Here is a 27,677-nt window from a genome sequence, read left to right as displayed (position 1 = left end):
AGTCTCCGATGGCAAAGCAAGGCGGGGAACAGAAGTCAGAATCCTTGCTGCTTGGTGGGCACCCAAATCATCTGGTGCAGGCGTCTCTGCGTCTTGACTGGATACCGTCTGTGACTGCCACGTTTTGATCCGCCACACGTGAGGAGATCAAGAGGCGTGCCTGGGGAAATCATCCGTCCACCATCTTGCAATGCTAGCGTATCGAGTACGAAGGGCTAGTATCGTATCATATACTGGTAAAGGCAGGTAAGGGCGGGTAATTCAGGCATGCCCTGTTCCGTGGCTTCGATGCTTCAAGTGCCCAAGAGCTCCATGGATGGATGTTGTGGGAACACGCCACACGCAGTTGGTAAGCACCTCCTCAGTCCCCTCATGGTACCCGATAGATAATAACAGAGCGCTACTGTTCAGGCCTGAAAAGTGATCACGAGGCCTTCACATGTTCTGCTGGAGTTGCTTGTGCCCAAGATATGTTACTCCGTATGCAACTACGAGTACTGTATCTCCCGCTGCTGGCTCATCCTGGCCCAACATCAACCGCCATGAAATGAAACCAACAGGGATGGGAGGCATATTACAACTTACAGCCTACCCGCTCGGACCAGAGGCGCAGCCCTCCAACCCTCCCTGATAGGCCAGAAGCATCACATGTCTCTCGATGTTTAACCGCATCACCACGCTTTCAGAGACTGTGATAGGAGGAAAAACGAGGGACGAAACAGGCCAAACACAGCACAGACTGGATGCTTCCCGACCTTCATGCCTCTTTGAAATTCTTCAGTCTTCCCCGCTTGCGCAGCTTCCGCAGGCTGCATATCTACTACACTAGCCAATGTGTTGCGTGCCGCTCGGGGAGGATCTCGGATGCTGCCGGGGTGCTTCTAGACCTCCCTTGACGCCTCCAAAGCTGCAAGCATCAGCGTGTGTCGCATCGTGGGCAGCAAAGTTACCGCGCTGGTACTTGGCGGTTACCCCAGAAGTGCTGAGTTATTACTACCTACCTAACCAAACAATACTCTACTACGACTTACCTACCTGTCCTTAGCCTACAGCTATTCTCATTGCAAAGGCAACGTTGTCTGCCGAGCTGGTCGCAGCATTACGCTACCGACAGACAGAGGCCCAGCTTGGATCCTATTTTGAGCAAGATTGTCAACAGACGCGCTTCGGCTGCCTGGATGTGAGGAAAACATTCCATGTTGTCTCGGATCCTTGGTCTTATCCATGGCCATACTGTACAGTTCTACAAAGTACAGTACAGCGTTCATCATATCCACAACAACGATGTAAGCGAGGCAGCGACCAGCGCATTATTACTGGCATGGTTGTTTGCGCGCCCGCAGGGTCAAATGGCACCCCCGGACCCTGCTCATCAGCCCAGTGCCACGGCTTTGGCTCATTCGACCTCGGGCTGCTGGGTATGTGAAGACCTGTACGGGTAGGCACGCATACAGGCTATGCGCAGGAAAGGCTTCATTGGGGAAATACACGAATATCCCTACATGATGTGAAGTACCATACTACAGTGGCCCGGGAGACAAGACATTAGAGACGAACAACGCCGCTGATGGAAGCAAGAAACAGGCTCTCGATACAAACGTACTACCACAGGTACCTGATAATGTACCAAGGAGGTACTCGCCTAGCTGCGCGAAATCCTGAGTGATTGATTGTGACTGGTCTCATGTCAACGATTGGCTCAAAGTTGTTTGCGAAATCCCGCCCCGGCACTTGGCGCGACGGGAAGACCAAAAAAAAAAAAGGCTCTTCGCCTTGTGCTACCCCAAACTGCCAAGCGGTCGCCGTCACCACTGGGCTCTTCTTGCTCCTCGGCAGTTGGGTTGCCAAAGAAGCTTGTGGTGGAAATCGAAACGCAGAGAACGAACAAGCACGCTGCTAGCAATTAGGGGACCCCTCATCTTGACGGACCGGATATGCCTGCTAGTGTCAGGCAGGGAACAGGTAAAGGGACTAATCTTCAACGGTGGATCTTCGAGGTTCCACTTCGGTCTTAACCGTCTCTCTCTTAAGCCAAACAAAGGGTCATGGCTCCGTCTGGAATCAAAGTCCAACCCAACTCTTACCCACACTCTTCCTAGGGCACCATGTATGACGACGATGACACCACGTTTTCGCTGGTGTCGACGGCGTCGGTGACGGATGCCACGAGCATCACGACGCGGACCGAACTCGAGCTCGACCACGGAGATGAGGACGCCGAATTTGCGGGCGTTAGCGACGTTACCAGCGACTTCGAGAGCGGCTGGGAGGTTTCATCGGGACCGTCCACCTCGGTTCCCCCAAGCGTCTACGAGGATGAGATTGCCTATGGTCGACGATATCACGGCTTCCGCCGAGGCATCTATCCTATGCCCAACGATGAGGTCGAGCGTCACAGAGAGGAAACGGTCCATGCCCTGTTTCTTCAGCTAATGGTATGTCCGAGGAAGCGGGGAATACGTTTAAGATTTGGTGGTTGTTTTGCTTCGCGCTGGCGTATGCCACCGATGCCATCGGCCTCGTCGGAACAAATGGGCGATCAAATGCTCACATGTTTGGGCTGTAGGGCGGACATTTATTCTATGCCAATATTGGTGACCATCCACAGAAGATCATTGACATCGGAACCGGCATTGGTAAGTTGCATACCGAGTTTGCGCATTCGCTCAAATGCTAATCAACGTTCGAACAGGAATCTGGCCTATAGATGGTACTGCAATTCTCCATGCCCTCATATATACGTTTACTGGCGCATTGATTCTTTTTTGCACTCATGACTAACCGATGTCCTCGTGGTAGTCGCTGATCAGCATCCGAGCGCGAGCGTTATTGGCACCGACCTCTCACCGATTCAGCCGTCATGGGTACCCATCAACGTCCGCATGTTTATCGAGGATAGCGAAGAGCCCGAATGGCTTCATGGCTCTGAATTCGACTTAGTTCACTTTCGACAAATGACGGACGTTCTGCGAGACCTAAAGGGCCTCCTGACCAAGGTCTACCCGTGTGTTCTGCCTTTCATGATGCAAAGCCATCGGGCTGTTAGAGCGTGACTGACGATTGGAGGATAGGCATGTCAAGAACGGCGGTTGGGTCGAGTTTCACGAACTCATGACGGAGATCCGATGCGATGATGGAACTATGAAGGATGACGACCCTCTCCGGGTGTTTCTTGATACGGTGAAAAACGGCCTGCGAGTTTATGGCATCAACATCCTTGCTATTACCGAGCTTGAACAGATCCTTCGAGAAACCGGCTTTTCAAATGTCCACTGCATCACGAAAAAGGTCCCGATATCAACTTGGCCGCGCGACAAAACCCTACGTGCCCTCGGTGTGTTTATGAAGACGACTATCAACGACTCTCTCGGAGCCATGGCGGCGAAACCTCTGGCTGCTCTGAATCTATCTCCAGAACAACGAGTGGCCATGCTGGAAGCAGCACGAGACAGCCTCCAGGACGACACCATCCACCGCTATGTCAACTGTTGTGTCTGCTATGCCCAGAAGAGAGAAGGTCACTTCGCCGAGTCTCTGTATTGAACGGCCTTTTTGTTTCCCTTACGGTGTTTTGCTATGATTGATCACGGAACTTTTTTCTACTTTGGACGGAAACGCAACCCTGATCAGGCTTGAACTCTTGCCTGGTATTTATGGTAGTTTGTTGGATGGATTTTTTTCACAGTTTCCTTTTACGCGGAGTTGCCACGGGATTATTCATTAGAGATTGCGTATCCGGGCTTATTGCTGGTATCAAAAAGCTTTGCGAGTCTGTATTTGTTTGCTTTGACAAGGATGGTCTCTCTGTTTTCCCTCCCTCCCTCGTTTTCACCCTCATTCCTTCACCCACACACACACACTCTGTTTCTTCTGGCTCACAACGCATATCTTGATACTTATACTGTATTATAATACCCTCGGCATTGTAATGCCGCTTATTGATAGGCTTCATTTCGCATAGCTGTTCATCTCGCCTTTGGGGATATTGCCTAAAGATGGCCGCTACTTGGTGAGCCCTACGATGCGAACACGGCCAATATAGTTTGATACTAAGGCATCTACGTTAAAAAAAACTGCAATTTCTTCCTACTAGACCAAAGATACACGCCTTTCATCCCAATCTTGGTGGATTACTTAATCGCCAATATCTCAACTGCTTCGGTCACTTTCTCTCGAAACGGACGAAAGGTGGTGGTGTGGCTGACACATCCGCCACTAGTGGCTGAAGCTTTCGGGTGGATGCAATTGAACCTCTGCCAAAGCACCAGCCTTGACCCAAAGCTTCAACTTCAACTTTTCCGCCCTCCCATCAACATCTCCACGACACGCTCCAACGACCTTGACGACCATCTTCTTGTGCTACTCAATTCAACATTAGAGACTCGTCCATTTCTAATCCCACTCATCGAATACTAATTCAAACAACATCTCCGTTCAAACCGGGCATCTCTGCCCTCCCACCTAAAAGTCACAATGGCCACGACAACAGCACACGCCAGCGACGTCGCCGCCATCCTCAACCACACCGCGCAGCCCTACAACTTCCGCTTCTCGCCGTTCCTCCGACAGACATACCAAGTCGGCCTCCCGCCCGACCGCCCCGTATGCAAGGCCTTCCAGTCGGGAAGCTGCCCCAACGGCACGCGCTGCAGCGAGCGGCACGTCTCGGACGGGCGCTCCAGGGACCAGCAGCAGCCGTCGGGCGGGCTCAACTCGCTCGTGTGCAAGCACTGGCTGCGCGGCCTGTGCAAGAAGGGCGAGCACTGCGAGTTCTTGCACGAATATAACCTGCGCAAGATGCCCGAGTGCAACTTTTTCATGCGTAATGGGTATTGTTCGAATGGCGAGGAGTGTCTGTACCTGCACGTCGATCCGCTGAGCAAGCTGCCGCCGTGTCCGCATTATGATATGGGGTTCTGTCCGCTGGGTCCGCTTTGTTCGAAGAAGCATGTGAGGAGGAAGCTTTGTGTGTATTACTTGGCGGGGTTTTGCCCTGATGGGCTGGAGTGCAAGACGGGGGCGCATCCGAAGTGGTCCAAGGATCTGGAGAAGCCGGTTGCTAAGAGCGCGGAAAAGACAGAGGACGAAATTAAGCTGGAGGTGCAGCAGTTTAGGGACGAGGATGGAGATCGATTTAGAGATGGGCGGGGGGATCGTGACGGTCGTGAGGGTAGGGAAGATCGGGGCCATGGACGGCATGGGCGGGGAGGAGGCGGAAGATGGAGAGGAGGAGGTGGACGAGGAAGATATAGGGGCAGGGGACACTGAGATGCTACATCGTGGTGATGGCATAAAGAAGAGGGGAGAAGATCAAATGAAGCCAGGGCTCATGGCTGTTACGATACATTTACAATTTTTTCGAGTCCTTTATGATACCCTGTTGGGATGGAGGCCATGGCGGGAGGAGGAACACAGATCCAACAAATTAGGGCGTTATTACATATACATACATATACTTTGCACACACAGTTTGTATAGAGGGAACAGCAATTATCAATGAATAATTCTGAATGAATGAATTTGAGTCAATAAAGTCGTGAGCGTATCTATGTACCGTTGATGAAATCAGAGTGGGTTTCCTTCCATGCATACATAAAACATCCAATCGTTAAATACGGGCTTGCAACATATATATACCCATAGGTTTCCAGCTCAGGCCATGCTGTTCCGGCAGGCTGTTTGCGTCATCAGTTTCCAGGAAATAAAACCGGCTTCTCCTTTTTTTATGTTCTTTTCTTTTCAGTTTTTTTTTCAAGTTGTCTTTAACACGTTTGATCCTTTCAAGGAGCAGGGGCATCAGTAGGAGGCTGATCCCACTTGGCAGTCTCGCCCGAGTTCCATACGTTGCCCTCGGACTGGACGGCGATAAACTCCTTGGACTCGGAGATGGATCCCTCACCGCCCTCCTCGCCGTCGTCGCTGCCGTCCTCGGAGCCCTCGTATGAGCTCGTCTTCCAGGTGGACAGCTCGTCGACCTTGCGGATGCCCATCATCCACGAGACAATGCTTCGCGGGGCCCATCGGCCAACGAACCCGTAGATGCTGGCGCCGAGGCCGATGCGAACGGTGTCAGACTTGACGGAGCCGTCGATGACGTCGAAAACAGTGGCGTGGAGGTGTCGGAGGGAGCTGCCCTTGAGACCTCGGATGCGGGCTCCAGAGATGGCCGACGCGGTCTGGGCAACAAAGTTGCGTCCGTAGACGTGTCTAGCACCGTCAGGCCAGACCAGTGTATCCTCGGGGTTTCCTGCGCTGGTCACCAAGCCCTGGGTTGGCGAGCCTGTGCGAATGGGCACGAAGCCGGAGAAGTCGAAGGTGCCGAGCTGCATATGGGTCACGGGGATGTCGAGAGGTCGAAGTTCGGCCGTCAGAACCTCGGTGAAGGCCGACAGGGCGGAGCAGACGGTAGCTTCGGGAGCGTGGAAGGGCGGGTTGATGGAAGAGATGATGGAGGGGGTGAAGACGAGGACCTTGGGAGGGACCCATTTCTCTCCGATGGGACCAAGCCTTGATGTGAGCAGCGGGAGGAATGTCTGGATGGTGAGGATGGGCTGCAGCAGATGGGTGTTGAAGAGGTCGGCAAAGGCTGATGGGGGGATGGTGGCGATGGGAGAGGTCTGGTAGTGAAGGCTGGGGATCAGGAAGACGGATTTGAGCGTCAGCTGGTTTGGCTTGATGTTGGGCCCGGGAGCTCTGGGAGATGTGAGGAAGTGAGCAAAGCGCTCGATGGCCAGTCCGGCATTGGGAGGCTAGTTGAAAATAGCAGTTAGCAAACTTGCTTTCACATGCAAACTTGGGACTTATATAGTCCTCATCAAAATCACCAAAATGAGTCATGATAAGGACAATGGAAAGGAAGACTCACATTTGTGGTATCAATGGTGAGGGGCATAATGTCAGCACGAGAAAAGGACTTGACTGCGGCCTCGTCCTCAGGAGCGTTGCACACGATGAAGACGATGAAGCCGCGCCTCTCCATATCAAGAGCCAGCGACTTGGTCAGCGGCAGGCGAGGAGACCCCGCGATAACGACAACCTCGGAGCGGCCGCCATTCTTGCTTCGCTTGGCCCTCCGTACCTTTCGCACGTACTTGTTCTGCTGGTAGCCCTTGTAGGCAACGGTGGTGGTGATGATGACGGCAGCGCCAATGAGATACTTGTTCCTAGAGAACCAGCTCTGCAGCTTTTCGATTGTCGACAGCGGCACGACAATGACCTCGGGCTTGGGCGGGGGCAGAGGCTTCACAATGTCAGGCAGCCAGTCGACCGTCGCCAGCCTCTCGCGAACGGCCTCGGAGGCCTTGTCGACGCCCTTGTCGATGAACTCGGCGGCATTGTCCGTGACCTTGCGAAAGGTGCCCGAGATGGAGTTGAGCTGGAGGGGATTTGCATTAGCCGCGGCTATAAAGCTTTGCCGCAAGGGCGAGGAATGAGGGCAGCAGTCCTTACCACGTCCATCACCTGGTTGTTTTCGGTCGCCATGATGAGGGGCTTCTAGCTTGAAGCGTGGGGAAGAGAAGACGGGGAAGAAGGAGGAGGAGGAGGAAGAAGAGAAGAGGAAAAGAAGAGAGAAAAAAGCTCTAGTTGGGCTCTGAGCCTGATGACGGTATTCAGAGCAGAGGCTTTCACAGGATGGTGTGGAGACGGCCAGCTGGTCCGGTCGGGTCCCGGAGGCGGCTTTAGTGGGATGGGAGAAGGGAAGCGAGCGCTATAAGGCGCTACAGGGCGCTATAGAGCAGCGAGCGGTCCTGTGATTGGCGGTGGCTGCACGGCTAGGGGGGGACAGACCAGCTGTCTAGGGCTAGTGGGCGGCACTCAGCATGGGGAGGAAACGGACGAAAAAAAAAATGGGAGGAATAGGATATACATGGGTGATTGATAAGAGACTGGAAAATCAAAGGCTGGGAAGATGGAATTGCTCGATGGCGACACGACTGATGACGATTGAAGCAACAGTAAAGGATAGGTAAGGCAGGTATGCATGAGCCATGCCCCAAGACCCAAGATGAGGGGAATTGGGTTCTCACAACTGATGAATTTGCTGTACATGGCATGGACACACGTCGAGCATCTCACACGTGTCATATGTGGGCACTTGATTCAAGGCTCTGCAGCTCACCGCTCAGGGCGCTGAGACGCTGGCCGGCCCCATACAATGCAAAAGAGCATGAACCAAAGTCGCAATCATGTTTGCTTTTGGACATGGCAGAGCAAACGTATCATTTCAAGGGGCTTCTCAGGTGCTTTACTTCCCTTCAATGGCCGTTACAAGTCTCTCCCCCTTGTTTAATCTCAGTCTTCCCAATGAGGGACAGCACATCAGGCACCACGCCATTCTTGAAGGCACATGTAATCAATGTATCAATGCTTTTACCCGTTTCCTTGCCCCTCCAGCTCCTTGACCCCCCGGTCGAGCATGTATGTGCATGTACCTGTATCCGACGTGTAGGTTATCCATGTAAGGCATTCATGTATGTACAAAGTATGTAGGCCTCGCTCGCTTGCATATCAAAACAATGGGGTATCGTCGTTCAACTGCATGTGTCATCTCCACCCGGCACCCGATCCTAGACAAACGAAACGTACACGAGCGGGGTGACATATGCAGCGTATGTGCTGGGCTTGAAATACTGCGTCCACGTCAGATAGATGCCGTCGTCATACTCGCGCAGCATGTGAGGATGTGCTTGCAAGCTGTACGACGGCAAGTCCCCATCACCGTTGGGCCCTGAGTAGAGGAGATATGGGCTTGTCCAGGGCCCTTCTGGGCTTGGGGCCGTCGAGATGTAAAAGTCGGCCGAAACGCTGATGCTGGCCTGGCCGATCCAGACGTATGACTGGGCCCGATCCGAGAAGTAAAAGGTTCCCTGTCCTGTTGTTCCGGCATTGGGGACTGCAGCAGCTGGGTCATCGATGGCGGGCTTGGTGCTTGTCCACTTGCCAGCCACGTAGTATTCGTATTGGCTCTTGTTCTCGATACAATCGACGGGAACCCTTGCTAAAGCGACACCTCCCAGGTGTAGTAGTCCGTAGAGATAGGCATACTCCCCCTTGACAACGTTGCCATAGGTTCCATATGCAATCTCGTGCTCTCCCCAGAAATTACTATCCACAGTTGAAACAGCCGGAAGCACGTCTGGGTTGAGGTCGGGCGTATATGTCATCTTGAACAGGGTGGTTGAAGGCTGAGGTGTCAATAGCTCCATGCTACTGCTGACCATCTGGTTGTTGGACACCCAAGTATATGCCGTGACAGTTCCATTGAGAGCCGTATCCGTGACCATTGGTGGTGAGTCTGGCCATGCTGTCCATCTGCTCGTCCCGTCATCACATGCCCCAGAGTTTGGGCACATGTTGGGGCCCAAGGGGTAGAATGTAGGAAGAGTTGGCCGCGGGCCCTTCATCAGGAGAATGCTATTGGTGCCATCTGATCCTGCTCCAATCGGTCCTCCCTGTTGAATAGCGGGTGCTTCGTCTTGCTGATTGTCGGTCCAGCCGGCCGTGTTGGTAAAGACGAATGTAAACTGGTTGGTGCCGGGGATGCGGATAGCAGTGTCTCGACAAGTCCAAAGGGTACGAAATCCCATCTTGACCGAGCCGCAAGAGTCGCGGCTGAGATCGGGATCCGTCACATTGGCAAGAATTGTTGCGCTCTTGGCCTGGGGCATATAATGCGGTATCAAGATTGGCTTCTGCGAAATGACAAAGATTTTCTTGCTCTCATATTGAATGGGGGCGGCATAAGTGAGAGAAGTGGCCAGGAGAACTGCCAGAAAGAGAAACATGTGCATCATTCGACGTTAAAAGTGTAGTACACAACGAATAACTGGTTCCACCGAAAGAGCGAAAGGCAAAGCTTGAAAAAAAGAGTGACACAGATGGAGAGAAGCGTCTTATCAAAGTCCAACACCAAGGTTAAAAAGAGGGCGTCAATAAAGCTATAAACCACCCGAAAAGAATGTAAAATGGCGTCTTTGGAGTCCAGCCCCAAATTCTCCGCGAACTTGATGGCGCTCAAGAAAAGGAAAGGTACGAGGCCTGCCGTCAAAAGGATAGGAAGAAAAAAAAAGGCATCGCCACTGATAGCGTTCAATATATGCACAAGACAGCTCAGACCCTTGGCGCGTGTGGCAGTTCCGCCCCTGCCATTCGTTGCCTTTCTTGGACTCCCGATAAGGCAGCGTCGCAATCTATCTGGAGACTCGTTTTAGTGACCCAAGTCGAGGCTCCTATTGCTCAAATGCTCGGAAAGTCCAAGCATGACAGCCAATAGTCTGCTGCTAGAGCCAACAGCGAGATGCAGATGGTTTCAGGCATGGCCCACACGCTGCCGCCATATCACCTTGAGAGGAAAAAATGAGCCAAACAATTGTTCATCTGGCTTGTGAAGAGAAAATCGAAGTACCGAGTGGCTCGTCCAGGTGGGAATAATGGCAGTACAGGAACGGAATAGACGACCGACTAGGTAAAGACGAAGCCGATCTCCAGCTAGGCCCCTAGCTTGAAACTACCATCTCGCCCTAGCAATAACCAGGATCTGACCTGGGAAACGAAGACAAGAAAGGGCAAAGAAGGAGAATGGTACAGATTGCGTCAACGGAAGAGTCCGCTTTGAACCCGGCGAACATCCATTTGATATTTTTGTTTTCTGCAAATGTGGCTAGTTGGAGGCGAGCTTCGCTTACCTAGGTCGTGTAAATGCGGTTGGCACGTGCCTCATGTCGTTGACAGGCCTAAGCCAAATGGGCTGCCTCAACATCGTAGTAGGATTCACTATTCTTGAAGGAAACTTATCGCTAGACTGGCTAGAGCTTGGCTAACAACCGTTCCTGAATTGCTGAACCAATTGGATGCGGGGAAGCCTGCTTTGTGTTGTTTCCATTATCAAGGCGATGTCTTTAATGGATGAAGGTCGTGCCCTTTAACAGCTTCAAGGATGCCGTATTGTGTGATACATGCAATGACCAATCGAAGTTATTAATCAGCCCTGTCGTCTGAAATCGGCCTCCAATTGAATTGTATCGGCACCTGTCTATAAGCACATCTTATAGTATATCACACATCGTAATCTGGACAGGGTCTTTCCTAGGATATCTTCAGCACAGGGCAGACTGGTACGTTTAAAAGCTCCGATCCTTTGTGCCATGTTCATATTAATCTATAACTTGTAATACTTGACTCTGACGCAGTTGGTGGTCGTTTCAAAAAGGATCAACGAGCCGCCAAATCGGAGCCCTCCCAGCATGTCATGGCCTCTTCAGCGTCAAAGACCGTGAGCTATCAACAAACCAATGGAAGATCTTGTCGTCGAAGTACATAAGTATGCTGATCGAGCCCTGGATATTTGAACACATATGGCAAATTTACTGTCAAGACCCACGAAAGGACCGACTGCTTAACTGAGGTTATGATACCTTCCGCCGAGAAGTGGCTCGAAGACAGATCAATTAATCTGGGTGGCCCCCTGGCAGATATTCCCGTTAGTCTTAAGTATACTGTTGATATAGCAAAGTATGATAGCTCGGCTGGGTTGAGCAAATTCGTTGGCGATGTGAAAACAGAGGACGGGGTAACAACGAAGTTGCTCAAGGACGCCAGAGCCGTGCCGTACGTCAAGACCAACTTTATATTATGTTGCTGAGCTCCGGGTTCAGCAAGGACGTTTGGGATTGATCCATCAATCATTACGATGCAAATTACTCGCCGGGAGGTTCTCCTCGTGGCGAGGGCGCACTGCTCGCTCTCGGCGGAAGAATTGCCACTGGAAGCGATGTTGCAGGCAGCGTTCGATGTCCCGCTCAGTATTCAGCGGTATGTTCTCTCAAATGCTCTATAGAGGATGGATGGAGTTAAGGGCATCTACGTTGATGCCGTACCAGAACGGCATCTCTTCGGTTTACTCCCCGATGCCTCGAACCTTGGATGATCTAACGTAATTTACGCAATCCATTATCTGGATGAAGCTGTGGACGTACGACTACTCGGTTCAGCCTCTGACGTGGGGATCCGAGATTGAACAGGAAATTCTACAAAAGCCCGACGCAGACTTAGAGTCTTCAGGGCAGATAACATCGTAGACCGCAGCCCTGCTTGCAGAAGGGCCCTTGAAATGGCCGAGGCGGCTCTTCATAATGCCGGCCACAAGATGGTTGAGATTAACTCTCCATGGATTTATGAAGCTCTGCAGCCTATATCTCACCTTCGGTGGAGCGATGGGCTGAAAACAGTCAACTCATTTTTCCTCAGGGGAGAGATCAACGACCACGGCGTTTTGCAAATGTGCTTCTACATGCAACTTCCTCGAGCTATCAAGTATCTGCATTACCTTTGGGTGAAGTATATCCAGGGAGATTCTCTGTGGGCGGACCTACTTCACAACTGGCATGCCAAGGACGTCTATGAGTATTGGCAGCTAATTGCCAAGCGAGAGGCATACAGGCGAAGATGGTTCGAGTGGTGAGAAGATGCTAAGATGGATTTTATCATCACTGCGCCGAGTGCACTAACCCCCCCGTTCCTCCCAACAGAATGCATAATGCTGTGAGAAGCTGTGGATATACTTTCCTCTTTAATTTGTTGCGTGTTCTTGAACATCGATATGTTACGTACGTGAATTATGTAGTTACTAATGCCAAGTGCTTGCTGGTTGACTATTCCGCGGGCGTGATGCCTGTGGCTCACGTGGACAAGTAAGAAGACCAGTTGCCAAATATTTCGATATCAAGAGACTCAGGGAGATTGTTTGAGGTGCCTACAAATTATACAATGCCGGTGATATGCATGGTCTTCCAGTTGGTATCCAGGTCGTTGGACGGCGGCTGGGGGAGGAGAAGGTGTTGGCGGCTATGAAGAGGGTGGAAGATGCACTGGGTCATGACAAGCTTAAACTATTGGACCATGATCGAATGGATGAATTGTTAGATCTCGAAATATTGTTACAGACATCCATATTGGAGAGTCGGTGTGATGAGCTAAGATGTTCCTCACCGAGCAACGCACTGTGTAATACGTACTTCTCACCTGTGTAAGTACGCGCCGATCATGATTCCACCCACTTTGTCTATACTACGAGGTATCTAATGCGACTATACTCTATAGTAAATCGACACTTGCCTCTAATTAGCGTTGTTCGTCGGAATATTACAGACGCGCTTCCATCGCCACCAAGATCATGCCATCTGCACCAAATAGGAAACATATCTTGCCTCCAACTACAAATACGCGAGGCTCAAGGAATGAAAACACCATGTATCGGCACTCCATAGGCTTTTTTAAGGTATCATTACTCGGAATTTCATCTGGCCGTCTAACCTCGGCTCGAGTATGCATGTCTTGACAGTGTTAACCTGCCCTCTCGGCGTCTCCGACTCAGGTAGCCACACTAAGTATTTTCATGCATGTCGAGGGATATCGACACTCTTGAGGCCTAGTTCCTCGGTAGGACGAACCAATCATCCCATTAACACCTTCACCGGCCGTCTGTAAATGTGACAGCCTGGAAAGCAGGGGGATCCAGGACCCTTGGGGCAAGTATATCAGCTGAGTGAGCTGCCTCTTGTTATATTATGCCGAGTACTATGTTCAGCTCGGAGTATCCCCGTAGTATATATAAAACGGTGACCAATCAGATGTGAAATTGCACATTGTACTTGTTTGTATCTCGTTGTTTCTTTTGGTGGCGGGTTTACATTGATAAGTGACGGATATGCATCCCGAAAATGACAAATTTGTAAGCATGTCACTGCCGGCAAAGAACCCTGAATGCTCTAGATGCTTCCGAAGGATTCTCCATAAGATGATATCTCATGCAGTTTGTGCCAAAATGGGTTAACAGACGCCCGATTCCGTGGACGTGCATTTGATTGAGACCCCCATGTTTGCATGTTGGTGAGAGGCTAGTACTTGACACTTCGCATACTAAATCTGCTAGTGAAACGTTGGGTAAGATGCATTGGAGAGAATGTACGTATGAAGTTTATTTAATGCTATTCTTAATTTTCACGTTATTATTTAAATACATGATCATATTTACACATTACAGTCGAGTTGAGTGCATCTGCTATGAGTGTTTCTAGAACCATCCCTAGCAGCTACACCATTACGAGATATAGTAATGGTCCCTCTGATTCACTTTCATACACACCCTGAACGACACATCTTCTACACTTCTTAGGAAACAAAAAAAAAAACCATTATTTTCTTCTGTATCCCTTCAAATACAAGTAACTAGCCCATATTCAAGCAGGTTACACGATGCCAATCATCTGCCGCTCCGTCGGCATTGCTCATTCACCCAGCGCCCGGCTTAGTCATCTTGGGCCGCGTATACTTTACGCCTTAGCTGTATGATTAGAAACCGTCGCATCCCAATCATGATATTGCACCTCTTGCCATCGGAGAGATAGAAACGCCCCAAGTCTGAAACGAGGTGCCGCGATTCAAGGCATCCGTTTGTGACGTGGCGAGTGTCTAGAAGAATCTCTGGCGCCTTGAAACCATGTAGACGCGATTATTTTCTCTTCTTTTCTTCGCATTAGCCTGCAGGCGTCGTTTGATATCAACTTCCAGTGCGTATGGTTTTAGATCACAGATACATCTTTATACTTGATACCCTATACTTCAAGGACTGTCAATATGCCGGAACATGATCCCTTGGTCCTATCATACACCCACCTCGCGCAGTTTCGCCGAGCTGGTGAGGCCCTGACCATCTTGAAGAAAGTGGCCTCCCTTGTAAAGCCGATTATGCGCAGCCGTGGGTGGAAAGTTGGGGAGCTGGTTGAGTTTTATCCCAACCAGCAGAATCTACTTGGTGCGCATGCCCTTGCAAATAACATGGTCAACTGGCTCACCGACTGACTGACCAACTGCAATAGGGCTAAATGTTAATCGCGGGATGAGAATATGCCTACGGTTACGCTATCCGCAAGACCAGAATCAGTTCCTCCCGACCGAAAGTATCGTTGACACGATGCTACATGAGCTCTGTCACATTGTACATGGACCTCATGATGCTAAGTTTCATGCTCTCTGGGACCAACTGCGTGATGAATGGCAAGGACTCCTTTTCAAGGGATACACAGGCGAAGGATTCTTGTCCGAGGGACATCGGCTGGGCGGAAGACAGGCGCTGCCGACTCATGAAGTGCAGCGGCTTGCCCGTGCAGCCGCGGAAAAGCGAAAAGCTCACGAGCAGTTGAGTCGGGGGTCAGGACAACGGCTTGGCGGAGGGGATATATCACGGCCGCCAAGGCCAGGTAGAAACCTACGCCAAGCAGCAGCGGCGGCGGCCGAGAAGCGCACAAAAGCTCTCGAGGGCTGTGCAACGGACAAGCTGAGTGACAACGAGATTCGGATCATTGCAGACACGGCGTCGAAGAATGGATTTCGTACACAGGCAGAAGAAGACGAGGCCAACGATCTTGCCATTGCGCAGGCCCTATGGGAGATGGCTCAGGAAGACGAGATGGCTAATGCAGGTGGTTCATATGTGACCTCATCGCCTGCGGAAAAAATAATGACGAGCAACGGGAACAAGACGGTGTCATTTGACGGCCCAAGGCCAAGGCCGGGCGTGGGGAGCAGCAGCGGCAGCAATACTAGCACGATCAATAAGAGACCACCAGTACCTCCTCGTCCCAGAGAGGAGCGATTCTGGATCTGCTCAGTATGCACGTTGCATAACCCGCAGGACTTCTTGTGCTGCGATGCCTGCGGGGTGGAGCGCGGCGAGGCAACATTACACGTACCGGCGACACCGAGACAGCCTGGGCCGAGGCCAGCTGTGATTGACCTAACAGATAGTCCGCCAAAGAAGAAGACGAAGGGTCGTGAGACACTGCAAACAGCCCAGAGGCCACCAGCATCGACGTCGGCGTCGGGCGCCGTGTCGGCACCGGCTCCAGCTGCAGCTGCAGCTCCAGCTCGACCAGCTCCTCCACCAACGTGGCGCTGCGAATTTTGCGCGACAGAAATGGAACGGCAGTGGTGGACCTGCTCTACCTGTGGACAGATGAAGTTTAATTCACGATAAGCTGGCAGAGAAGAATGGCGCGATGCCCGCTGACACTATTTCTGGCTAAGGCAAGCCGAAGCCGAACCAGAGAATGGACTTGGAGAGAATGCGGTGAAGTTGCCCGTGTCTTTGGAGGGGCTCCATAAAAAAGCTGCTGGATGCAAATTTGTTTGCTGCATGGGATTGATGGGAAAGCTTTACGAGCAGTACGGAGCACCAAGTACTCCCGCTACTGTACTCGTACTTGCAGGAGCCCGCCCTCCAAGGCAAAAAACCAGGGTCTCTGGTGTGGTCTTTTTCTGGAGCCGGGTGGTATTAGGAAAAGCGCCGATTGGAAAATGGAGTTAAGATCGGCTTGGTGGAGCTTTCGAGACATGAGCCTTTTGATGCGATTTGCTGTCTAAGTCGAGCTATGGATGGTGTTTGGAATTTTGGGGGGGAAAGCAAAGGAGCGAGCAGAGTTGCAGTACCTATTTTCATGCGGGCTTATTATATGTACGAGCACGCCAATCTGTTTATGAATGATTTGTCTTAACTGCAAGCTGCATTAATGGGTATGAGATGGCAGAAGCGACGGGTGGGAGATGGGTGTTGGTCTTTGTCTTAGTGCTGCTGATAGGACAGCCTTCCTGTAGTCGGAGAAATGAATTGTGAAGTGTCGCATCTCGGAAAAATGTACAAGAGGGTACGCGGCATGTACAAGTAAGACAGACTCCAGGTTAAAAGAGCTGAGGTCTGATGGGCGTCCGGATACCGGTACACGTATTCGGTGCTAGCAGCTCCTGATCCCTGGACGCCATGCCACGACTACAGCTGCTAGTTATTACAGTAAGATTCTCAGTGGCTTGTGATGGATGTACTGCTCGTTATCAGCTGAGGCTTTACACTTTGCAGGTATGTGTATGTGCCGAATGGATACGGTAGCGATAACACGATGCTAACATTTTTGTCTCAGGCCATCTTGCTCGATCCGGTGTCACCAGACGCCCAGTCGCATCTCCTCCAGCACCAGCAGCTCTAGAAGCAAGCCTCCATACTCTTTGGTCCAGCGACTCCATAACCCGAAGCCGTGTTCTAGACAACGGGTGGATCCGAGCTTTGCTCAGCATCGGGAGGACCCTGGTCTGCAAACAGGGTTAGCAGGGGTTGCGAACGAGGCTTGTCATGCAGCCAAAGAGGCCGGGTCCCTGCAAGGCCAGAGGGACGAAAGAACAGCCGCGAGAGAGACGAAGGAGAAAAAAAAAGAGAAAAAAGAGGTGCTGGGTGAAAAGAAAGAAAAAAAGCAAAAAAATTCCATGGATCGCCCAACTCTAGCAATTCCCCTTGTCTGATTGGATCCAGGGGCAGAATACATGTACACACTGACCTCCTCCTCTTCCCAGCTCTGATCCTTGCTTGGATCGCTCTCATTCGCCGAGCCTTGCTGCTTTTTTCATTTTGCTCGTCCTTGCTCTGCTTTGGCTTTATCTGACAAGAGGGGAGGCTTGGCGACACAACAGGCACAAGTCAAGTCAAGGCACCTGGGCTGTTTATTTTGGTGCTAGCAGTAGCTTTCATCTAAGCCCTGCGGATTGTGCGGCACTCGTGCTCGGCCTTGCGCCCGTTGCAAGAGCGACAAAAGGGAACGAGGAGGATTGAGGGAGCGACGCCGCGGTTGCCATTAATTGACATTGATTGACATTGATCTTGGGTGCCCTTGCAAAGTTGACCCTCGTCCTTGGATTTATTTCCTGCTTTCTGCTTTGCATGGGCCAGAAACGCTGCAAGATCAGCGTCTCCGCATCTCGCTGGGCTGTCGGGTCGGGTCAGGTTCAGGTCTCTGCCTTGTCTGGTGCTGGCAGTCTTTCCCGACCTTGGGCGTCTCAGCAGAGAATCCATTTTAGCTGCAGTAGTGATTTGCATGTCGCAGGCCCAAACTCGAGCTTGCAAGCTTTGGTCGAGGCGAGCTGGGTCTTGTACCGAGCCGGACCTGGTCAAGTTCAAGCCAGTCAGATCGGATGGTGGGAGCGGCCGCATTAGCAGCCAGAATGTGAGAATGTGATAGGGCGAGCAATTGCAGGCCCAGACTGTCTGGTGCCTTTTTTTTTCTTTTGTCCTTTTTTGCCCGTCCACGCATCCAACTCGTGCCCTAGCCGGGTCCCATGGGAAACTCAAAAATCGCAGTGGTGGAAATGCGGTATGTACAAGCACGGAACGGAACAGACAAAGAACACGCAAGGCCCGATAGCAAGAGTCAACTTAACCCCCATCTAGGCTCATCGTGGAAGCGTTCATGCTAGGCTCGTGGAGTTAGCCCCAGAGCGCCACTGCTGATCTTTGTCCAAGTCCTTGCAGCAAGCTTTCTGGCAGCTTGATTTCGGATTTTGCCACCGCAGCTTGACAGGCGGACTTTGGAGTCGTGCCACTTTCCAAGGCCCACCGGCGGCCTGTTTTTTTCTCCAGTGCTCTTATTCCCACAAACCTGCTGGCCCTGACAGAATCAAAGTACTAGACGAAGCTAAGCTAATGCCCTCACAGCAGGGCGAAGGAAAAAAAGGCGACGGGATGGGGGATGCCTCGCAGCATGAATGGGTCACCGGGCAAAATCCATACGAGAAGGGGACATTGTTTAGTGTGCCCGCACCAATGGCTAGACAAGCTAAAGTAAGAAGCACGGAGCGCCCAGCAGAAAAGAAACAAAGGCCGATGCGATGCCCATCTTCCGGGTTCTCGTCTTGCTTGCCCTCTGGCTGTGATGTGGGCGAGACGGCGTCTCACCTTGGGGCACATGGACACCGAATTTCGAATGTGCGGTCTGGACGAGGCACGCATGTACGAGTACAAATACAGGTATGAATGATGGAGTGCTTGTGTGCAGTACAGCTGCTGGGATGTTATATGTGACTGGTACATGTACCTTGGTGATTGGGCAGGCTACATTGGATGCTCCACGGTCCACACCCTGTGTTTGCATGCGGCTGGCTGGCTCTCTTCCCATCACGTCCATGTACGAGTATGTACCGATTTCTTATTCATGTGTCAGTTGGCCCGCGTCGCCCGCCAGCCCGAACCAAAACGCCCAGGGCAGCGGCGGGTTTCTCATTCGCCCAATGGGTAAATCAAAAGGCCTTTTTGCCGGGGCGTCACCAAGTAAGACGGATTGATTGCCTGCTCAAGTCAAGGCAGGGAGAGGTGATGGTGCTAGTAGTAGCACCTAAGCTTTGTGAACGTTGCAATACATACGATACGATGCGTGTGTAGAGTAAAGTAGACAGATAGATGGTGGGCCAAGTCGAGGAATGCGGCAGCCCGGCATGAATCTGGTCTGTCTGTACGAGTACGGGCTTGTCTGTCTGAGGGAGCACTTGTTGAAATCAGACGTCTTAGCTAACCCACGTCCCACCTCTCAGGTCAATGGCACATTGCATCAAAGCCCGGTACTGCACATGTACTCGCATGGATTGGTGCTCTTTCACAAGCACAGCACTGCCCCTGGCACGGTCAAGCCAGAGGGCTTCCATGTCAGTCAGCTACTGTCCTGTCCTGTCCTGTCCTGTACTGTACAAGTCGTGTACTGGCTGGAGGTGGTGCATTGGATGTATGGATGTACTGTGGCCAAGAGCCGCACCAGAGTTGAGGCTGCGAGCAATGTACCTTGGTAGTCTTAAGGTATAGGACTTCCAATGCTATCGAAACCCAGAACAAAGGCACACTGCAGTCCAAAACCTTGCTCTTGAATCGCCTCATTCTCACTCACCTATCCTCTCACCTCCTCTCACCTCCTCTCACCTCACATCCCCCCCTCCTCTTGCTGCGCCCTTGTCCACCACCTTACATACTCGGCACCTCGTACTACGATTTCCGAGCTCCTTGGGATTCCTTGCCTGTCTGTCTCAGCTCAGGGTCCCGTCGATTCTAGTTCCAAGCCATCAATCCTAGCCCAGCCCCAGTCCCCACGCTGTCTGTTCGCGGCCCTCAACGGCGAACAAGAATAGTCAAAAGCCACCAGGTCCGCTTCATTCAACCTCTTGTTTCAACCCCCCCGCTTCCGGTCCGCAATTGATCCTCTTCCTCTTACCATCCAAGCTGCCTTGTCTTGTTTCTCGCCCTTTCTCCCTTCTAGCCGTTCCATCGTCGTCCCCCCCGTTCTGGCAGCCGGACAAGCTCGCAAACTAAGGCCGGGCATTTTATAAATCGGGACCCTACCAGCTCGGCACTTGGCCCTCTTTTGTCCGTGACTCCGTCTGCCCATCCTATCGCTTTTAACTTTTCACGACTCCAGGAAAGCGGCCATCCAGCCATCGAATGGGTGGAGCCCGAGATCTGCAATATCCCACGCCATTGCGATACCGGCATAGCTTCGTCAAGTAAAGCAGCACTAACGCATCGAGTCCTGGGTTGCCGTACTTCCCTTCTCCTTTGTCTCCGTGCCTCCAATTATTCAGCTTGCTATCAAAAAACATCCCTTGTCGAGCTGGACTCTTGTCAGCTCGTCCTTGCTTCCGAGTCAAGTTGGGCCGGCCTCCGTCAACTCAGCCACCATCTTCGACCTGCTCACGAGAGCCCCGGGCTCTGGATCTCCTCGTTTCGAGTCCCAGACGACGAATCTCATTGCTACTGTCTTGCAGCATCTTTGTCTAGGCCCGCTGCGCACGTCTCCCTCATGCGTGGAATGCCAACGAGATGACGTCCCTGGAAGATGCTCGCGAGAGCTCTCAGACTCGAGCGTCCCAGTCCGCTCCGGCTCCCTCTTCCGCTGCCCACAATGCTCCGCGAGGTCCGCCGGATCTCGATCCCGACCTCGTGGCCTCTATGAAAGATCGAGGGTCGTCCAAGGCTGCCGCGGCAGACATGAACGGCCGTGTCGATCAGAGTCCTCGCTCCATGGGCGGTGGACGATTCCTCAGAGACCCTGGCGATGGAGTCCGTTCCAAATCCCAAAGCCCATTTCGACTCTCCATGCCTTCAATATCGCCCGGCCAAGTTGCCTTTTCCGCAATGCAATACCTGCCTGTTCCCGTCATCGTACTAAACAACCTCAAGACCGTTGTACTCGCCAATGAGGCCATGGGGAGGATGCTCGGCATCATTTCTGATGATTTGAGCGATGAGGATGCGTCGGCGACGATGGACAAGTTGCGTGGTCAGACCCTCTCACAGGTAGGCGTTGATATGATTCAGGATGGCCGCCCTGTATGGGTTACATGGGAGGCTTTCCTCGACACCTTGATCACTGAAGTCGGCGTACGGCCATCAGTCTCTAACCATCAACGACGACCGTCTCATCTTGGACCCAGCGGCGATGCCACGCCAACTGCCACCATGGCCCTTGCGCAGGCGACCGACCAGGCCAAGCACATCGAGCGACCGACGCAGGATGCGACAGTAGAAGTCATCATCACTAGAAAAGACATCGCCAAAACCACCTTCAACAGCCGGTACAAGGCAAAAGAATCCGAATATCACGCCTTTGCTAAAATGATCATTACTGTCTGGGAAATCGAAGATAAGCAAACCTTCTTTACTTTGACCTTCACCAACGCCCAGTCGGCCCCGTCGATACCGCTTAGCAGCCGGAGAGCTATTGCTCGATCCAGCATCCTTGAAGCTGTCGAGAAGAAAACCATCTCTACCTCGAACGCATCGTCTGTCGCCTCCAGTCGAGACTCTAGCTCCCCCCTGTTTTACAGCCCGGGCGTCATCACCATCTCTTCCAGTCCCTTCCCTCCCATGGGACCTCCGACTGTTGCGTCACATTCGCAAGCAAGCACACCTTCGGTGCTACAGAAAATGATAAGGATGAAGGACGCTCTCATCGATAGTACGCAGATGCCCGTCGTTGCCATGTGGAAGGATGGCAGCGTAACATTTCCAAACAAGGCAGCGAGACAGCTGTTCCCTGTCGGTGCCGATCTCGACTCGTCTGGCGATGGCTTTAACTTGCTAGAGAAGTGGGAAGTATATAATGAAGATTTCACGAGGCAACTAGATGTCAGCGAGTATCCAATCTCCATCCTACTTAGGACAGAGACGCCATTTGCCAGCAAGCGTATAGGCATGTACGCACGCAACGGGAAGAAAATCATATTTGATGTGTTGGGAGAAGGCATCTACGATGAGACAACACACGAATTCCTCGCTGGTATTGTAACTGGCCGTGATGTGACTATGATGAGGGAGGAAATTACTCATATCAAAGAGCGCGACGAGGAGCGGTTCAAGATCATTTGCGACGCCATGCCACAGCTTGTATGGACGGCACGTCCGGACGGAATGCACGATTTCTTCAATACGAAATGGTACACGTATACCGGCCTGAATCCTGAGCAGTGCATTGGCCTGGCTTGGCAAGCCGCCATTCATCCCGACGACAACCCCGAGGCTCGCTCTCGGTGGAGTCACTCCCTAGAAACAGGAGATCCCTATGTCATGGAGTATCGTTGCCTTAGTAAGGAGGGAGAGTGGCGGTGGTTCCTCGGCCGTGCCCTCGCTGTGCGCGACAAGGAAACGGGCAAAATTGAGAAATGGTTCGGTACGTTTGAGCCTCCTTGATACGAAAATTGAGTATCAATGGAAACTAATCTTTTTAACAGGAACTTCTACCGACATCCACGAGAGCATGCAGACAAAGTTGAGTGCTAAGCGTACTCGCCAGCAATTGCTCAGCGTGATTGCCCACTCACACGTCACCATCTTTACTGTTGACCCCGAACGCCGAGTAACGATGCTGGAGGGCGCCTTGATCTGGAATAGCGCCTCCGACGATAACCATGAGAAGAGCAGGTGGTTTGTTGGAGAGAACATGTACACTGTTTTCAACCGAATCTCTGGACGAGAGCTCGACGAAGAACGCCTAAAGTGGCTTCAGCCCATTGAGGACATTCTCGAAGGACGGAGTAATGAGGATGTAAAGGAGCATGGACTTGGTAAGTTGAAAAAGAAAATGGACACCCTTTAGAGAGTGGTAATGGAAGGGTACAGCAAACTAACCGTTGGGATATTGCAGATGATCGCTGGTATCGAACTCGATTTCACCCGATGCTCGGAAAAAAGACCAAAGATGGTATGGCTACCAAGGAGACATGTGTTGAGGGAGCCATTGGCGTAATAATGGATGTCACCGAGCTCAAGGTCAGAGGAGAAGCCTTGCGAGAGCAATCTAAGGAGAAGCGTCGCGCAATGGCAAACGAGGCTGCCGCCAAAGAAGCTACGAGACTAAAGAGTCAATTCCTAGCGAATATGTCTCACGAAATCAGGACGCCCATTACAGGAGTTCTTGGCATGGCAGAATTGTTGAGCGATATGGAACTGACTCAAGAGCAGCGTGAATATGTTGACAACATTCAAAGCTCTGCGACATCGCTGCTCACGGTAATCAACGATATTCTAGATTTTTCAAAGGTGGAATCGGGTCGCTTGGACATTGAAGAAGTCCAATTTTCCCTCTCTCACATTGTGCAAGATGTACGAAAGATGCTCAAGTTTGCTGTTGAGCGGAAAAATCTAGACTTTCGATCCGACGTTGGCAAAGAAATTGCCAATGAACGCGTGGTCCTTGGTGACCCCGGCAGGTTGCGGCAGATCATTACCAATCTCCTCACGAATAGCATCAAGTTCACCAACCAAGGCTATGTCAAGTTTTCGGTGGTCAAGGAGCGGGAAACAGCCGAGACAATCGAGGTTCGCTTTGTCATTGAAGACTCGGGAATTGGCATCGAGGAGGAAGTTCGCAAGAAGCTCTTTAAGCCGTTCAGCCAAGGAGACCCGTCTACGGCACGAAAATTTGGCGGTACTGGACTGGGATTGACAATCTGCAAGAACTTGTTGGACCTGATGAATGGCCGCATCAAATTGGAATCAAACGTGGGATTGGGCACGAAAGCAACGTTTTGGATCCCTTTTATGAAGCCAACGGGAGCCCCAGCTCCCACGCTGGTAGAACCTGGAGCCATCCCCGATCGCCTGCAATCTGAGCTGAGCCTCTCATGCAACAGCTCAGAATATGAACAGATGACGGGCGCCTCCCAAGGCTCAGAGGGCATTACGAGTAACTCTGGCGGCAAATCTCGTCGGCGTGCATCCCTTCGGACACCCCCTCCAGCAGAGCAAGAGCTGCCTCTGTCTGAACGATCACGATTGCATATCTTGGTGGTGGAGGATAAGTAAGTGTTTTACCTTGTGACCGCCTCTCCAGTATATCTTTAATATCGCCAATGCTAATGTTCTCTCGCTCGTTTTAGCCCGGTAAATCAGAAGATCGCCACACGTACGATCGGAAAACTTGGCTTCCAGGTCTCGGCGACTTGGAATGGCAAAGAGGCGCTGGATTACATGATTGGCGCGTCAAAAGGCCAAAATAAAATGCCGGATATTATACTGATGGACGTGCAGATGCCCATCATTGATGGCTACAAATGCACCCATCTTCTGCGACATCATCTTCCATACAAAACCTTCGTTCAAAACGTGCCCATCGTCGCCATGACTGCGTCTGCAATCCACGGGGATCGCGAGAAGTGCACTAAAGCCGGCATGGACGACTACCTAGCGAAGCCGGTTACGATGAAGGTGTTGGAGAAGATGCTGATTAGGTGGTCCATCACAAGGCGTCGCCCCCAAGCGGGGCCGCCGGCTTCTGATTGCTCTGAAATGGGTGAGCATTGTGATAATGCGGATATCCCGCATCTGGGTATTGAGGAGAACGATCCATCTCCGCTTTCAGCATCTGAAGAATTTCATACTAGCCCAATCACACCTCGGCCACTTACGACCAACGGAGGGCCTGAGCCTTCGCCATTTGATTCGGCTATTGCCGTTGAGCTGTCACCTCCAGTTCGTCGACTTGAAGATGAAAAGGAATGGTCGAATATGCTCCATGAGACGAAGCTCATTGATGCGGCTGGAGGTGTACCGGCCGACCTCCGAAATAACTCTCTTCCCGAACCGGGTGCAGGAGAGGCTCTGACTGAAGAGAATGTCAATAAGCTGGAGAACGGGACCGGAACTGGGACCGGGACGGGGGTTTAATCTCCCTCTCCTTGATAAACGCAATCTCCACGGCAATATTTGTTTTTGTTGTTGCTTTGAACAAAAGTTTTGGCTTCTTTTGTTTGAAAGAAGCATCTGCCTCCGGGCTGCTTATGCGTCGCGCATCTTTATAAGATGCTGAAATCTCACGATTACGACTTTTTGGGTGTTTTTTCTCTCTTCATTCTTTTTTCACTACGATATTCCTTGCTCTAAAGGAGGCGTTCAATAGGAGGACAGGTTGGATTTTTTTGGGTTGAAAAAAGGATAAGTACAGCATGCGCGCACATGGAATAGGCTGGTGCCATTATGATCATCCAACGACAGTGGAATATACCAAGCTTATGGGCTTTCTGGTCAAGGATAAGGGGTAAATGGTTTGTAGGTGGATTCTCTATGTTTCCTCTTGTGTTTCTTTCTTTCTTTTTTTGGGACTCTACTTACATGCGGAGCGAAATCTTGCTTTTGTTTTCCATGATAGAATGGGAAAGGAAAGGGGTTTGAAATTTCTGGGATTTGAGGTAAAAGGGATTATGGAGCTGGGATGAGCGCATATATGCTGGATGAAAAGGATTCGATTATTTGCTGGACTTTAAGGGACTGTGTATCTATGCCTGAAAAACGGAATGTTATTAATACGTCAATATATAACTACAAATACGATATATATGCACTGATTTTGCTGGAAATATTATATGATTTTGGCCAAGTCAAGACGTGAGGAGATTGCGTGTAAATTGAGGGGCGTATCAACGTTCACCTTTGGTAGGCCATTACTGGGTGTTCTTCAGTGCGAGACTCACAGAATACGAAGTACATCACTAAGATGTTGCAAGTGATGAGGAACTTGGGTGGACTTAGTAAGAGGCAGTTTGTGCCTTGTTTTTCAGGCCACAAATTGCACAGTGCAAGCACGGCTTTTAGCGTCTTGTCGAACATGACATTTTTTTTCAACACCCAGACAGAGAATTGATTGCCAAGTATTGCTCAAGCCCCTCGCACTTGACGACCACGAGAATTTGCCTGGCGCAAATTCAGAAAAGTGAAAGAAGGATCAACACTTCGAACCGGATCTTGCTTCCCATATTTCCGAAACGCAGACGAAAAGAGAAGCAATCAAGCGACTCTCTTTCCCACGCCGCCACCGCAAGTTTTTCTGCTTGCTGCCTCTTCACATCCCACCGCCGCTGCCCCGCGATTTTGACTCCCGCCTCTGAAAGCTCCAAATTTTCGGCTTTCTCTTTTTTTCTTCTTCCTTCTCCAACTCTTTCGCAATCCAACCAACCACCCGAAACCGAATCACAGCCCTCACAAGCACAATGGCTGCCGCTGCGATTGACACACCAAACATGGACCAGCAGGTCGACCTTTCCACCATCCCCATCTCCCCTAGCGACGGCGAGCACGGGAGCACCGAGGCCAAGGATGACGGAAAGCCTGTGACTGTGTTCCACGACAAGGACAACTTCACCGTCAAGCACCCTCTCCAGAGCAAGTGGACTCTGTGGTTCACCAAGCCACCCAGCGGAAAGGTACGGGCTGTCAAATGGAGCAGGCATTGAGCTGGCCGAATTTCGGTTTACTTTTTTGCCTTGATGGGGAGACGGAGCTAACATTTCGTTGCTTTAACTGTAGGGCGACAACTGGAACGACCTGCTGAAGGAGGTCATCACCTTTGACTCAGTTGAGGAGTTCTGGGGCGTATACGTAAGTCCATCCTTTGCCCACGCAGTCCTTGCGCCATCATGCTGTGTTTCCCACTGCTGACTCTTGCATTGTGCAGAACAACGTTGCTCCTGTTTCAGAACTTGCCCTCAAGTCCGACTATCACCTGTTCAAGGCTGGCGTTCGCCCTGAGTGGGAAGACCCCCAGAACAAGCACGGTGGCAAGTGGTCCTACCAGTACAAGGACAAGCGCAATGTCGACGTCGACCGCCTCTGGCTCCAGGTCATGATGGGTGCCATCGGTGAGACTCTCGAGGAGGAGGAGGATGGTGAGGTCATGGGCGTTGTCGTCAACGTCCGCAAGGGCTTCTACCGTATCGGTGTCTGGACTCGCACCATCGGAAAGAGCATTCCCGGACGAGGCGACGGAGACGTTGCTGGCGGAAAGGGCCGAAGCGGGGAGAAGGGTAAGGACATTCTCCTGTCTATTGGTCGGAGATTCAAGGATACCCTCGAGCTCCCCGCCAACGAGCAGGTCGAGTTTTCTGGCCACACCGACAGTGCCCACGCCGGTAGCACCAGAGCCAAGGCCAAGTACGTTGTGTAGACGCCTGGGACGATATTTTTTTTCACAATGGAAGGGGGAAAAGGGCCGCATTTATTACACCCACTTACCGCAACGAGATATCTGGCACAGCCCCGGTATACGCATCCCTCTTGAGGTCTTTTTCTACCATGAGTTGAAAAGGCCGGTCCGGAAGGGCAGGTGTGGTTGGAGGCATGATAAACTTTTTTCTTTTGTCGGATTCGGGTCGGGGTTTGCGCACGGCAAGGCTTGGGCTTGGCTTCTCGGGCAACTAATGACTCTGAGACGATGGCATATTTCTCACATCTCATGACGGCGTTAGCTCAGGAGCTTTCGTTTTTATTTTGTTTTCCATGTTGAAACTCGTCGAGAAGACCGCGCAAGATGGCAGATGCGGTTGGCGAG

The 27,677-nt window shown here is 51.5% G+C and overlaps 10 protein-coding genes across 10 annotated transcripts; 7 read left to right on the top strand and 3 right to left on the bottom strand.

Moving 5' to 3' along the window:
- Positions 1-2,105: 2,105 nt before the first annotated feature.
- Positions 2,106-4,066, top strand: V8C40DRAFT_279026 (S-adenosyl-L-methionine-dependent methyltransferase; the record flags this gene model as incomplete). The annotated part of the gene is made up of 5 exons (XM_083221152.1): positions 2,106-2,435; positions 2,567-2,636; positions 2,693-2,710; positions 2,800-3,004; positions 3,072-4,066. The coding sequence occupies 5 exons, from the start codon at positions 2,106-2,108 to the stop codon at positions 3,541-3,543; spliced, it is 1,095 nt and encodes a 364-aa protein (XP_083078687.1). The 3' UTR covers positions 3,544-4,066.
- A 407-nt stretch (positions 4,067-4,473) lies between these two features.
- Positions 4,474-5,268, top strand: V8C40DRAFT_260058 (uncharacterized protein; the record flags this gene model as incomplete). Its single annotated transcript, XM_083219095.1, has 1 exon — positions 4,474-5,268. The coding sequence occupies one exon, from the start codon at positions 4,474-4,476 to the stop codon at positions 5,266-5,268; it is 795 nt and encodes a 264-aa protein (XP_083078686.1).
- Positions 5,269-5,429: 161 nt separating this feature from the next.
- On the bottom strand, positions 5,430-7,652 carry V8C40DRAFT_228944 (DUF1776 domain-containing protein). Its single transcript, XM_083212384.1, has 3 exons — positions 7,450-7,652; positions 6,866-7,375; positions 5,430-6,749 (listed from the first exon to the last, which is right to left on the bottom strand). The coding sequence occupies exons 1-3, from the start codon at positions 7,480-7,482 to the stop codon at positions 5,781-5,783; spliced, it is 1,512 nt and encodes a 503-aa protein (XP_083078685.1). The 5' UTR covers positions 7,483-7,652; the 3' UTR covers positions 5,430-5,780.
- Positions 7,653-7,886: 234 nt separating this feature from the next.
- On the bottom strand, positions 7,887-10,044 carry V8C40DRAFT_228943 (uncharacterized protein). The gene has a single exon (XM_083212383.1). The coding sequence runs from the start codon at positions 9,792-9,794 to the stop codon at positions 8,568-8,570; it is 1,227 nt and encodes a 408-aa protein (XP_083078684.1). The 5' UTR covers positions 9,795-10,044; the 3' UTR covers positions 7,887-8,567.
- Positions 10,045-10,782: 738 nt separating this feature from the next.
- V8C40DRAFT_228941 (uncharacterized protein) lies at positions 10,783-11,715 on the top strand. The gene is made up of 2 exons (XM_083212382.1): positions 10,783-11,114; positions 11,210-11,715. The coding sequence occupies exon 2, from the start codon at positions 11,408-11,410 to the stop codon at positions 11,639-11,641; it is 234 nt and encodes a 77-aa protein (XP_083078683.1). The 5' UTR covers positions 10,783-11,114; positions 11,210-11,407; the 3' UTR covers positions 11,642-11,715.
- A 394-nt stretch (positions 11,716-12,109) lies between these two features.
- V8C40DRAFT_279025 (uncharacterized protein) lies at positions 12,110-12,460 on the top strand (the record flags this gene model as incomplete). Its single annotated transcript, XM_083221151.1, has 1 exon — positions 12,110-12,460. One exon carries the CDS (start codon positions 12,110-12,112, stop codon positions 12,458-12,460), a length of 351 nt encoding a protein of 116 aa, XP_083078682.1.
- Positions 12,461-14,176: 1,716 nt separating this feature from the next.
- V8C40DRAFT_2137 (WLM domain-containing protein) lies at positions 14,177-16,182 on the top strand. The gene is made up of 2 exons (XM_083212141.1): positions 14,177-14,812; positions 14,877-16,182. Exons 1-2 carry the CDS (start codon positions 14,635-14,637, stop codon positions 16,031-16,033), a joined length of 1,335 nt encoding a protein of 444 aa, XP_083078681.1. The 5' UTR covers positions 14,177-14,634; the 3' UTR covers positions 16,034-16,182.
- A 1,912-nt stretch (positions 16,183-18,094) lies between these two features.
- V8C40DRAFT_228936 (uncharacterized protein) lies at positions 18,095-18,975 on the bottom strand. The gene has a single exon (XM_083212381.1). It carries the CDS (start codon positions 18,905-18,907, stop codon positions 18,527-18,529), a length of 381 nt encoding a protein of 126 aa, XP_083078680.1. The 5' UTR covers positions 18,908-18,975; the 3' UTR covers positions 18,095-18,526.
- A 1,539-nt stretch (positions 18,976-20,514) lies between these two features.
- Positions 20,515-25,176, top strand: V8C40DRAFT_2118 (uncharacterized protein). The gene is made up of 4 exons (XM_083212116.1): positions 20,515-22,526; positions 22,588-22,920; positions 23,001-24,156; positions 24,235-25,176. The coding sequence occupies exons 1-4, from the start codon at positions 20,678-20,680 to the stop codon at positions 25,019-25,021; spliced, it is 4,125 nt and encodes a 1,374-aa protein (XP_083078679.1). The 5' UTR covers positions 20,515-20,677; the 3' UTR covers positions 25,022-25,176.
- A 991-nt stretch (positions 25,177-26,167) lies between these two features.
- Positions 26,168-27,651, top strand: V8C40DRAFT_2060 (translation initiation factor eIF 4e-like domain-containing protein). Its single transcript, XM_083212045.1, has 3 exons — positions 26,168-26,553; positions 26,657-26,728; positions 26,805-27,651. The coding sequence occupies exons 1-3, from the start codon at positions 26,341-26,343 to the stop codon at positions 27,291-27,293; spliced, it is 774 nt and encodes a 257-aa protein (XP_083078678.1). The 5' UTR covers positions 26,168-26,340; the 3' UTR covers positions 27,294-27,651.
- Positions 27,652-27,677: the final 26 nt, after the last annotated feature.

The sequence above is a fragment of the Trichoderma camerunense genome (assembly GCF_050948025.1).
Source record: "Trichoderma camerunense strain CBS 138272 chromosome Unknown V8C40scaffold_1, whole genome shotgun sequence".
NCBI lineage: Eukaryota > Fungi > Ascomycota > Sordariomycetes > Hypocreales > Hypocreaceae > Trichoderma > Trichoderma camerunense.
This window is presented reverse-complemented; position numbering and strand designations above follow the sequence as displayed.

Excerpts from the sequence above, each read along its gene's own strand:
- V8C40DRAFT_228936 (XM_083212381.1), bottom strand. The coding sequence starts at position 18,907 with ATGTACCAGTCACATATAACATCCCAGCAGCTGTACTGCACACAAGCA.
- V8C40DRAFT_2137 (XM_083212141.1), top strand. The coding sequence starts at position 14,635 with ATGCCGGAACATGATCCCTTGGTCCTATCATACACCCACCTCGCGCAG. Across the intron at positions 14,813-14,876 it reads CAACCAGCAGAATCTACTTG|GGCTAAATGTTAATCGCGGG; the intron begins GTGCGCATGCCC and ends CAACTGCAATAG.
- V8C40DRAFT_228944 (XM_083212384.1), bottom strand. The coding sequence starts at position 7,482 with ATGGCGACCGAAAACAACCAGGTGATGGACGTG. Across the intron at positions 7,376-7,449 it reads ACAACCAGGTGATGGACGTG|CTCAACTCCATCTCGGGCAC; the intron begins GTAAGGACTGCT and ends AATCCCCTCCAG. Across the intron at positions 6,750-6,865 it reads TCACCATTGATACCACAAAT|CCTCCCAATGCCGGACTGGC; the intron begins GTGAGTCTTCCT and ends ATTTTCAACTAG.
- V8C40DRAFT_228943 (XM_083212383.1), bottom strand. The coding sequence starts at position 9,794 with ATGATGCACATGTTTCTCTTTCTGGCAGTTCTCCTGGCCACTTCTCTC.
- V8C40DRAFT_2060 (XM_083212045.1), top strand. The coding sequence starts at position 26,341 with ATGGCTGCCGCTGCGATTGACACACCAAACATGGACCAGCAGGTCGAC. Across the intron at positions 26,554-26,656 it reads CCAAGCCACCCAGCGGAAAG|GGCGACAACTGGAACGACCT; the intron begins GTACGGGCTGTC and ends CTTTAACTGTAG. Across the intron at positions 26,729-26,804 it reads AGGAGTTCTGGGGCGTATAC|AACAACGTTGCTCCTGTTTC; the intron begins GTAAGTCCATCC and ends TGCATTGTGCAG.
- V8C40DRAFT_2118 (XM_083212116.1), top strand. The coding sequence starts at position 20,678 with ATGACGTCCCTGGAAGATGCTCGCGAGAGCTCTCAGACTCGAGCGTCC. Across the intron at positions 22,527-22,587 it reads CAAAATTGAGAAATGGTTCG|GAACTTCTACCGACATCCAC; the intron begins GTACGTTTGAGC and ends TCTTTTTAACAG. Across the intron at positions 22,921-23,000 it reads TGTAAAGGAGCATGGACTTG|ATGATCGCTGGTATCGAACT; the intron begins GTAAGTTGAAAA and ends GGGATATTGCAG.
- V8C40DRAFT_228941 (XM_083212382.1), top strand. The coding sequence starts at position 11,408 with ATGATACCTTCCGCCGAGAAGTGGCTCGAAGACAGATCAATTAATCTG.